This window comes from Arvicola amphibius, chromosome 1 (assembly GCF_903992535.2).
Source record: "Arvicola amphibius chromosome 1, mArvAmp1.2, whole genome shotgun sequence".
In the NCBI taxonomy this organism is placed as follows: domain Eukaryota; kingdom Metazoa; phylum Chordata; class Mammalia; order Rodentia; family Cricetidae; genus Arvicola; species Arvicola amphibius.
In genome coordinates, this window is record NC_052047.1 from 162,946,691 (window position 1) to 162,957,744 (window position 11,054).

An 11,054-nucleotide genomic window follows, 5' to 3' on the forward strand; every position below is an offset into this window, starting at 1 on the left:
ATAGTTATTATTTCTGAAAATAATAGCTAGAAATAATAATAATAACTAGAAAAGGGGTGTGAGCAGACCTCTGAGACAGAAGAAAATGTGGCGTGTTTGATCTGAGTGGTGACCGCCCGCACCCATGCAAAGGTGATTGCTGGTCATTCCGCCATACGCTCAGTATTTGTGTTCTATGAACTCTTCAGTAGCTAGTATTTTTTTCATTCCCTTGCTTCTGAGATTCAAATCAGCGGGAATTTTGAAGTCGATTTTTTAAAATTGACATAAGAAGGTTGTAGTTATATTTTCAAATGAAATTCAAAGGAAAAGTAAACAGAGCGTATTATCTTTACAAAGATAACCCTAGAAGCAATATGGCACATATTTCGTTGCTACAAGGAAATGACAAAGATGCGCAGAAAAGGAGTAAATCTGGATAAACCGAGGGATATAATTTGCTGAGAAACACCTGGCATCCTCATAATGGGGTTACTTACTTATGAGAACGGCATAGGGTTTGGCGGCGGCATTGTCAAAGAGACTCTGATGTTCTTAAAACTTTCATTTGTTTCCAGAAGAATCTACTGATTCCAACCTGTGCGTTAGCTAAGAATAAACATTACTTTTAAACTCAAATGCTTCTGTAATTTGATCACATTTTCGATCTAAGGATTCCCTGGTTTTTGGTTTTTTTTTTTTTTTTTTTTTTTCAGAGACATCAAAATCAGGCTTCCCGGTGCAGTTGAGTGGGTCGGGACACGATAAGCATGTATGTGGCCCTGATTTTAAACCCCAGCAAGCATCCCCCCCACAAAATGAAAGCTGAGTGCTTTATACACTAAGTGGTGGGACCACACAGTGTGTGTGTCCGACCTGTATAACCTGTAGAAAACACCAGGCCCTTCTACAGTCAGTAGACTGACTTAGCCTTGGTACGGTTACTGAATAAGGAGAACGCACTCCATCCAGATGAGGGCGCTCAAGGGCAATTCCGGAATGTTCTTGTGTGGGCATCTGTTACTGTTTCAACTGCTTAGAACCTAGAGGATCAAGCTGTTGGATTCAGTTACAGCGCGTCTCACTCACTAGAAACTGTGATCAGGCATTTTAAGAAGTGTAGACAAGGAAAATCTCCCCGCGAGAGGTAGGTGTGGGTGACTAGTAACATCTTGGCAGTTCTGATGACTTAGTGAGCAATGCCGTTGCTATCACGTGGCCTTCCCTGTGCCTACGACCATTTGCGGTGAGCTTCAGTCCCTGAAGCTGAGAGGAACATTTCCCTTTGAACAGCAGAAGGATTTTTGAAGACATTAACCTAGAAACATCACTGACCCCACTTCATATTTTGCCTGAAGCAACTGTAATTAAGGGGGAAGCAAAAAGAGATGGCGGCAATGGTTTTAAAAAAAAGATATCTAAATTTCAGAACTAGAAATGGCTTTACAGTTATTTTTATAAAGAAGGATGCCCTTAATTTAATGAAAAAAAAAGTGACTTAGCCAGTATCTCCCCTTTAAATGGCTACCATGTGCTTGTCTGTCTTCCTCAGAAAGAGGTGCTGGCTGGACTTGTCTTTCCTTCTACCTTTCTTCGGCCTGCGAATCTAAGAATGAGGACTGCCATTGCTGGAGTTTTTATCCTATCCTGCCTCTTCAGTGGTAAGTCATGATAAAGGAAGGGTCAGATGGAGGGACAGCCAGTTAAGAAAATGAAGAATTATAATACGCCTGAGTGGAGAGCAGACATAAGGGAGGTGGCTGGGGAAGTACGATTGTAGAAGCTGCCTTCTCTTGCTTCCCCACATTGGAGCACCGGACTGAGCTCCCAAGGCCCTGATGAGGAGCAGAAGGAGAGAGAACATGAGAAAGAAAGTCAGGACCGTGAGGGGTGCGCTCACCCATGGAGAAGGTGGGACAGAACAAACGGGAGATCACCAACTCCAGTTGGAATGGGACTGATGGAACATGAGACCAAACCAGACTCTCTGAATGTGGCCGATGGTGGAGGCTGACTGAGAAGCCAAGGTGAACAGGCTCTGTGGGAGCCTTGTCAGCTTGGTTGCTCACCTTCCTGGACCTGGGGGGAGTTGGGAGGACCTTGCTCTTAACATAGAGTAGGGAACCCCGATGGCTCCTTGGCCTGGAGAGGGAGGGAGGGGGGTATGGGTGGAGGGGAGGGGAGGGAAGGGAAGGGGGAGGAGAAGGGGAGGAGATGGAAATTTTTAAATATAAAAAAATAAACCATATATAAAAGAAAAAAAAACCTCCTCTTAGGTTAATTACCTTCTCTCTCTGCAAGAAGACTCTGGATGTGGACAGAAGACCTTAGTCTGGACATTCAGTGAGCAGACTCTGTCCTGAAGGTTCATGTGTATTGATTGATTTACTCCTCACTAGACATCAGATGTTTTTATTCTCATTTTATAGAGGAAGAACCTGCATTAGTAAACAGAGTGAGTAGGGAAGAGATGACTAAGTAGAAAATGCAGCACAGACGTTCTTTTCCTACACTTCTCATTAATACAGGATGCTGCCTTTTCTACTTAGACATCTCTTCTGGAAAGGAGAGGAGCATAAGAAAGGTGAAATAGCATGAGAAAACATCTTCTGTGACTTGGATATCATGAAAAATAAGATGGTGCTAGAGATTACTGAGTTAAGAAAAATAAAGCAGACCCACAACAAATAGCTTTTATGTTTCCTCTTATTTAGATTCCAGATTTTTACACTCTGTGTGTATGTGTGTGACAGAGAGAGAGGCAGAGACAGAGAGAAATAGACCATTGGAGAAGAAGAAGTCCTGTTAGAAGGGATGGGAGACGGGGTAATGAAGAGATGAATGTGAGCAGGGAACACTGATACACATATAAAGAAAGCCATATCTTTGTGTGCTAATTAAATATCAGTAACAAAACATCTACATTTTTAAATAATTCAGAGACTTGAATTACTTCTTCTGTACACAGAGGAAGATGTGAGGACAAGGGAATAAAGATTGGCATCAAAAGGAGTGTTCTTGTTGGTAGTCATCAGGGCACCCATCTTAGTCCTCCCAGGCTTTAAAAGAAGGGCTGAAGAATGAGGTGGGTCTCTATGAGGGGCTGTAAGACTGGGCGATGACAAACCCAAGAAGAGAACTCCCTCGGGCATTCCCTGAAAAGCGGTTGGCCCCGTAATCCATCCAGCAGCTGACCCTCAGCCAGAAGAACCAAGATCTTTAGCAGAAGGTGAGGGAAGGGTGGGGACACACGAAAGACTGGCAGCTTCAGGGTCTCGGAGCGACTGCCAAGGACAAGAGCTTAGGTTTCAAAGAAGCTTTTCATCTCCATCTCTTCCACTTATGAAAGCTATTCAGACTTATTTCAAGGAAGATATTGGCAAATATAATTTCTGGCTAAACCATACATTTTTTTAAAAAAAATAATTGGGTTATTGTGTGTAAATTGCTTAGCAGATTCCTAGGTGTAAACTTCACTCTTTTGCCATGGTTGTTGCTGTTTAGTTCTGAGACTGTATTTTAAATACATTTCCCCCCTCCCTTTCTTCCCTCCAAGCCCTCCCGTACACCTGTTCCCATTCTCCTTCAAATTCATGGCTTCAGTTGTTATTGGATGCACAGCCACACAAAAAATATATTTGTTAATTTATCTGACTAAAGGGTCTCATTACACAGACTGCCTTCTATTGAAAGTCACCTTAGTTGTAGCAAAAGAAGATAAAAAAAATACATTGTACCATATGTCTCATAAGTTCTTATATGAATTATTAGTAAATAGAAGTACCTTGGTTGTGGTGATTATATGTTGAAAGAGAAGGAAATGCCAGGTATGGTGGTACATGCCTTTAATCCCAGTAGTCAGCAGGCAGAGGCAACAAGGTCTCTGAGTTCAAGGTCAGCCTGATCTGCCAAGACTACATAGTGAGACTTTATCTTTAAAAACAAAAGAGAAACAAGCAAACATAAAGCAAAAGGAAAGGAAGGGAGGAAGCAAGAAGGAAGAAAGTAAAACAAAAAAAAGTAGAAAGGGTATGAATACTGGGACAAATTTTGGACCAGTTACCAAAGAGTCTTTGCACCGTCGGGATCATTAACAGTAACAAGCGTTCTGTCGTGACCATGGCTTCCTGCCAGAGTCGTCATCAAGGATTTCTGAATGGACAGACCATATTCCCCATCATTAGACATCCGTGTCCAAGGTCTGTTCCGTCAACTAGCACTGCACATCTGAAATGAAGGTTCATGGACTCAGCCTCCCACACATTGTAGTTCAAGTCTTCTGGATGCACAGAATCTATTTTAGCCACTAACCTACACCTGATGCACTCGGAAACTGGGAACTAATGTTCTAGATGCTGCCTAAGTCCAAAAATCTCTGAGATAGTTGTACCTAATCAAATGAGCAACGTGGTTGAACAACTGAATATGAATATATAACATACTACCTGGGCTTGGAAATGACCTAACTGTGGGTGTGTGGCTGGTGAAATCCATGTTTTAGTTAGGCACCAAGAAAGTGTCCTCATTTCTGATTCCTGTCAGTTCAGAGGGCTTCTGATTCATTCATGTAGCACGTGCTTTGAAACCTCCCTCATGAAATATACAAACTAAAATAATCTTAATTTATGTGGATTTTTATAATAAAAATTTTAAGCATTTCTTATTCTTTAACGTTAAAAATCACTGATTTTTTTTTTTTTGGTTCCTCTCTCCTCCTTTCTTGGCTCTGCTCATTCGCTCTGGTCTCCATCCCAATTGCCCCCTTCTTTGCTGTCCTTGGAGATGTTGGAGGTGTGATTTGCAGGTCATGCAATCTCTCCATCCCATTCCATGGATGTCTGTTAGACCTTGGAACCTGCAGAACAAAGCCCGGTCAGTTTTGTATAAAAGAGACCCTTGCTAAAGGTAAGTCTTGACATGGAGAAGTACAGAGACAACCCTTTTATCATCTGCTAACAACAGCTATATGCCTGATGTTATACTGAGGTTAGGCCAGGACTACATTGCTTCAATCATGCAATGATATGACCTGGATGGATCCCATCACTAATCCCCCTACCCAAAACCCCTCCCTCAATTTTCCTATTTTTTGAGTGCTGGAGCTTGAAGCTAAGGCTATACAGATGGCAAGTGTTCACCAACAGAGCTAGGTCCATAACTCATTATCCTCATTTTAAAGAAGTATTTATATATTACTCATACATGTATATGTGTGTGCATGTATAGGTTTATGCACATTACATGTTTGCAGCAGCTTCTGAAGGCCAGAAGAGGGCACTGGATCCCCTGGAACTGGAGTTACAAGGCCACCCTGTGAGCACTGGGGACCCTAACTGGGTCTTCTGCCAGACCTCTGGGCTATCTCCCAATTATCTCTATTTTTTAATGAAAAATTGGAGGTGCATAAAGGCTAAATAATTTTTTACAAAGTTTCTAGTAAGTGAGTATAATAGCCAAAATTCAAATACAAGTATCTTGAGTCCCCAAATATTAATAAATCTACATGCAGCCTCATTCACAGCATTCACATCTCAGAAAACATTAATAGGTTATTCACAGGCTCCTGTGCAACTGCCCAGATTCCATGTTAAACACAAAACCCAAATGCTGACAAGATTAGAAGAAAATGCTGGTGAGCACATTCCAAGTTTGAAAGAGAGGAGGCCCCTTTACATCCAAACCCAAATGTCAAAAAGAATACAATTGATTTGAGTGTGTCTATATTTTGTAATTTGTAAAATAAATGACCATGTTAAATGATAAGCAAATGTAAAAGACAAAGAACTAGTTAGCTGGAAATCATAAAAATAGATTACAGAAAAACATTATTATCTGTCCAGAAAAATAAGGAGCTTCCAAAAAATCTGTTTTTTAGAAGATGAGTAAAGGACCGGGTAGATGGTTCAGCCAAATGCATGGAGAGATGAATTCAGAGCCCAGGAATCCAAGTAAAAAGACAGGCCTGGTAGTGTGTGCCTGTATCCCATGAGGTCAAAGTCAGGCAGATCCATGAAACTCATTGGCCAGTCAGCCTGGCTGAATCAGTGAGCTTCAAACCCAGAAAGAGATCCAGCATCCCAGACTAAGATAGAGAGCAACTGAAGAAAGAAACCTGACATCAGCCTCTCACACATGCACACACGCATGCGCGCACACACACATGCACACATACACTCCCTACAAAAACACATACCGCACACTAAATATACAACACACACACACAAGACCAACTATCAGGAAAAAATAAAACATGAAAGCAGTCCTTGGCACAGAAAATACCAATATGAAAACAGACAAAAGAGCAGTTTAACCTTGCTAGCAAAAATCAAGGCAATGTAAAGTTTAGAAAAATGTAACATGTTTAGTCCATAAGACTGATAACAAATATGTCTTATTATATAGAGGATAATTGCACACACACATACACACACTAAATAAATAATGGCAAAATATTCTTTTAATAAACGACCTACAACCTCACATACAGGAAGTAGTTGGACTGTGTTGTCTCCAAACTATGCAACGTTGTCTGCTATGTAGCATCTTCCACATTTACTTGCTAATATGGGTAAATATCTAAATTGTTGTCAAGTGGGATGAAATCAAATACGAATTAATACACATAGTAGTCTACATATAAATAGAAATCAGCAAAGCAATCCTTCATGGCGTTGGAAGGAAAGAACAAAAATCAGAGGTCATCGAAGTTATGCAAGAAAGAGGAAGAGCCACATTTCCCACCTAAAGGAGATTGGTTGATATTAAGAAGCTTCTGGGCTTTGTCAATCTGCCCTGTAACTTTGAACCTTGCTATTCATAGTCTATTATTGATGGAGAAAGGTCCCCAAGGCCCTCAGAGTCAACGTTCTCAGGCATTGCTCTTCTACTCTTGAATTGTGAGCACTCATACTGACATCAGCTAAGAATTAAGAGATTCTGTGCGTGGACTAGAGCCTGAAAGCTTGTCTAGAAAAAACCGACCACCTCCTACAGCAAATCAATGAACTGGAACGGCTATGCTATGTGAGCAGAGTTCAGTATCTTGGAATTTTTACCATTTCCCACTGAACTGAATTAAACTAAATTAAACAGAAGTGAAACTTAGATAAAGTTACATTCTAATGTGGCTTTATCAATAGCTTCTCAACATTGCCAATAGTGGCACTTGTGGAAGATTGATGTAACTTGGGAAAGTTGCTACGGCTTGAATCTTGAATGTCCCCTAAAGGCCCCTGTTTTATAGGCTTAATCATCAGCCTTTAGCCCATCCGGGAAATGCTGGAACCTTAGTGTGATTGGGAAATAGTGGAACTTTAGGAGGCAGGGCTTAGGAGAAGGAAGTTATATCCCGGAACACATGCTACTGAAGGGAACATTGAGTTCCCAGCCTTCTCCTTTTTGTTTCCTGGACACCATGAGGTGTGTGGCTTTCTTGGCCAAGCTCTCCCACTACAAGGCTGTTAACCACAGACCAAAAAGCAACACTGCCAAGAAACCGTGGGCTGAGACTTTTGAAATTGTGAGCCCAAACAAACTTTTGGTTTTTCAACTTACCCAGGTGTCTTGTCCCAGGATAGGGTAGCGAGAAGCTCAGGTACATCTTCCATTATGGAATGGACAGCAACATCCCTAGCCTTTTTCTTCTTAGATGCCCAGAACAGAGGGCCCCTGCTGCTGTCTCCAACTGTAATAGCAGAAGTCTCTGGGCGACAGCTGACATCCTGGACTTGGGGAAGCAGAAACAGCTGTGCTGAGAAAGCACTTTTGTCTTTGTTGCTCTGAGGATGCTCGTTAGTCCTCTGGGCACATCTGAAGCTGGAGGCCATGGGACTGTGGAACTACTGGAACTTGCTTTTCACGTTGTCCATTTGTCTGTGTTCTACAGTGATTTAACCAAGAAGGAAAAGCTGGGTATGATGGTACAAACTTAGGACTCCTAGAACCCGAAAGTTTGAAGTGGGAGGATTAAGAACTGAAGGCCAGTCTACTTTACATAGCTAGGCTCAGCCCCAAAATGAAACAAACAAAACCCGGAAAAATAGTGACATTACGTATGATAAGATTCCATCTCTAGGAAGCACTTGCTAGAGTACCCTTGTGCAGATGTGGTCTTTTAGTTGAGTGACAGACCTTAGTGATGCTGGGGGAGTGGTTATATGCAAGCTCGCCCACAGCTATCACAGCGAAAAATGCCTAGACAATAGCAGTTGCAAGCAGAAAGCTGTGGTTGTTTTACAGTTCTGAAGCATGTGTACTACAAAGTCCCCAGTTCAGATAGTTTACCCGGGAGTTCTTAAAGGCCGGTGAGGACGCCACTCCTCAAGGTAGGAAGTCTAGATTCGTGTCTGGGTAAAGCTGGAGATTGCACTTGGTCTTCTATTGTTACGTGTTTCCTGTGTAACGCCCGCCAGGCCAGGTAGGCAGCACCCACCGGTCTCAGCATCGTTCCTTCCTTCAGGTGGGATCCAGTGGTATTCAGTGAAAGGCTGCACGGAGGACAAATCGGAGTGCTTCAAGAGAACGGTGAAGAATTACCAAATCCGCGCTACTCACTGCTGCCACCGTCCCCTGTGCAACTTCTGAGGGAGCTGCCATATCCTCATCTCCGCGTCACTTGACTAGCCAGTCAGGTCTGAAGCCCGTCCTGGTCTCCACACGATGGCAGCTTCTGTCTTGTAGGTGCTTAGCGCCATGGTCAGACATTGACTCTGGCGTTCACTATGTCCGTGTCCCCCGACCCTCCATGGTCTCCAGTGTCTCACAAGATCTCTGTGTCACACGCACTTTGTTTCTCTTGCTATGATAAATATGATGAAAAGCATGTTGGAAAGGAAAGGGTTTGTTTGACTTACACTTCCGAGTCTCGTTCCACCACTGAGGAAAATCAGGGCAGAACTCAAGGCCAAAACCTGGAGGCAGGAATTGAAGCACAGGCCAGGGAGGAGCAAGGCTTACTGGCTTGTTCCTCATGCTGCTTTCTTATTATGTATCGCAGGTGCACGGGGGGGGGGGGGTTGGGGGGTCCAAAGTGGGCTGGGACCTCCCACATTAATCTTCAGTCAGGAAAATGCCCCCCCCAGACCTGCCCTCAGGCCAATCTGATGGCCAATTCCTTAACTGAGGGTCTCTCTTCCCAAATGACTCCAGCTTGTGTCAAGTTGACCCCTAACCCCAAAATAATTTACCCCCCCTTCTCCATAGCAAGGCTACAGAGAAGCAAAATGTCCACTGTTTTCCAAGTCAAGCCAGAAACATAATCTCTCATTAGTTTACCTCCCTAAATATTTCCAGACTGAAAATATCTGCTGACAAGTGAATTATATCACAAGACTCAGAGCGATATGCGTCCTGATATGGTTTATGGGAGAAACTAGCAGATCCCATAAAAAATAATAAGCCACAAATCAGCAAACCAGGCCCACGGGAACAGGGAATAGGGAACCCCAAAACAAAGGCCTGAGACAGTTCTTCCCTCTGTATCAGGATAGGCCCAGTGCTGGGTTTCCACAGCTAACCCGTGCCCAGGCGCTTGTCTGCCGTGGGTCAATCAAGCCAACCTAGACAAGCAAGGCCAGGTGGCCCCCCTCGGGGAAACCAAGGGGCCGGCTTGACATGCTGGGTTTCTGTTATGCCAGTTCTGTGCCCCTCTTCTGCAGCCTGAGCACTGTTACTTTACAACTAAACTTGGATTTCTCTGCAGTTTTAGGGTTTGAAAAATATCAAAATCTTTTTGCCATTTCCTTAAGATATCTAGTGTCTTAAAATCTACTTTCCTATAAACTTTGAAGCAAAAAAAAATTTTTTTTGAAATGCAACAGCAGCCAAGCCTGGTAGTAAATGCTTGTGACTCCAACATACAGGAGCCAGAGGCAGGAGAATTAGAAATCAGGCCATGCAGCAAGACCTTGTCTCGAAACAAAAATTAAACTAAAGCCTAGGACAGACATTCCCCACACTTCAGCTATATTCTTTAGATCATGTTTCTGAAACTAAGAGAACAATGTCTTCATCCTCATATTTCTATCCGATCACCCCATTCTGTCATTCTTAAAATGCATCAGTAAACAGCTGTTACCTCAGATCAGCAAAGTACGGAAACCTTTTGATTTTCCTGTGCTTTTTAGACATGTCCTGCCATGAGCCCAAAGTGATGGGGACAAATGCCCAGCTTGCTTAGCCAGTAGCCCCGACAGAGGCTTCCCCAATGCAGTCACAGATCACAGATGCCACAAGAATTAGGAAGTGCACACTCATCTGCTTGCCCCTTCCCTGCAGGTGGGCATGGCTGGCCGTGTGAACTCCTCCTCCACACAGAACGACTCTCCATGCAGGTCTTTCCTCCCCACAGGCCCTCCTCTCTTCCCTCCTCCGTGTTAGCCCCTCTGTACCTCATTCCCTTCACACATAAGACGAAGAGGAGGGATTCCCACAATCTGAGACACCCTCGTGTTTTAATCCAAGGTAAATGAACAAAGAGTCCTGACATTGTAACTCTTGGTTTTCTTAGGTACAAATGGCAGTGTGCTGACCACAATCCCCAGGGTGGGCCCAGGTCTGACAATCAATATTGATCCAGATTTGCAAACCCAGGAAACTGGGCAGCGAAATGTAAGCGGTGAGAAAAGCAAATGGCATTGATGTGGTTGACTGACGTAACAATACCACCCCCAAAGTTACCATGACAACAGCAATAACCCATTCAAACACCGGCGTGTAGGCGGAATGTGACCCCCTAATGATATCCACATTCTACTTCCTGTAACTCGTGAATATGTTTCCTTGACAAAACGGCTTTGTGCAGGTGTGCTTAGATGAAGGGCTGTTGAGACGACTACTGAATGGGATCCTAAGAGTACAAGAGAGGCCAGAGTGAGGGGAGACGTGATGAGGACGGCTGAGGTCACAGGTGGTCGGATGCTTCATTGCTGGCTTAGAGAGTAAAGAAAGGGGGTCGCAAGCCAAGTAAGGAAGTTCAGCTAAGACAGAACACATCTTCTCCATCACAGCTTCCAGCAGAATGCAGTCTGAAGGACACAGTCTAAATTTCTTCCCTCTGGATCTGCTGGGTTTTGTTA

General features: G+C 43.4%; 1 protein-coding gene across 1 annotated transcript; it reads left to right on the top strand.

Moving 5' to 3' along the window:
* Positions 1–3,781: 3,781 nt before the first annotated feature.
* On the top strand, positions 3,782–8,562 carry C1H9orf57 (chromosome 1 C9orf57 homolog). Its single transcript, XM_042054462.1, has 3 exons — positions 3,782–3,806; positions 4,762–4,884; positions 8,438–8,562. The coding sequence occupies exons 1-3, from the start codon at positions 3,782–3,784 to the stop codon at positions 8,560–8,562; spliced, it is 273 nt and encodes a 90-aa protein (XP_041910396.1).
* The last annotated feature ends 2,492 nt before the right edge of the window (positions 8,563–11,054 follow it).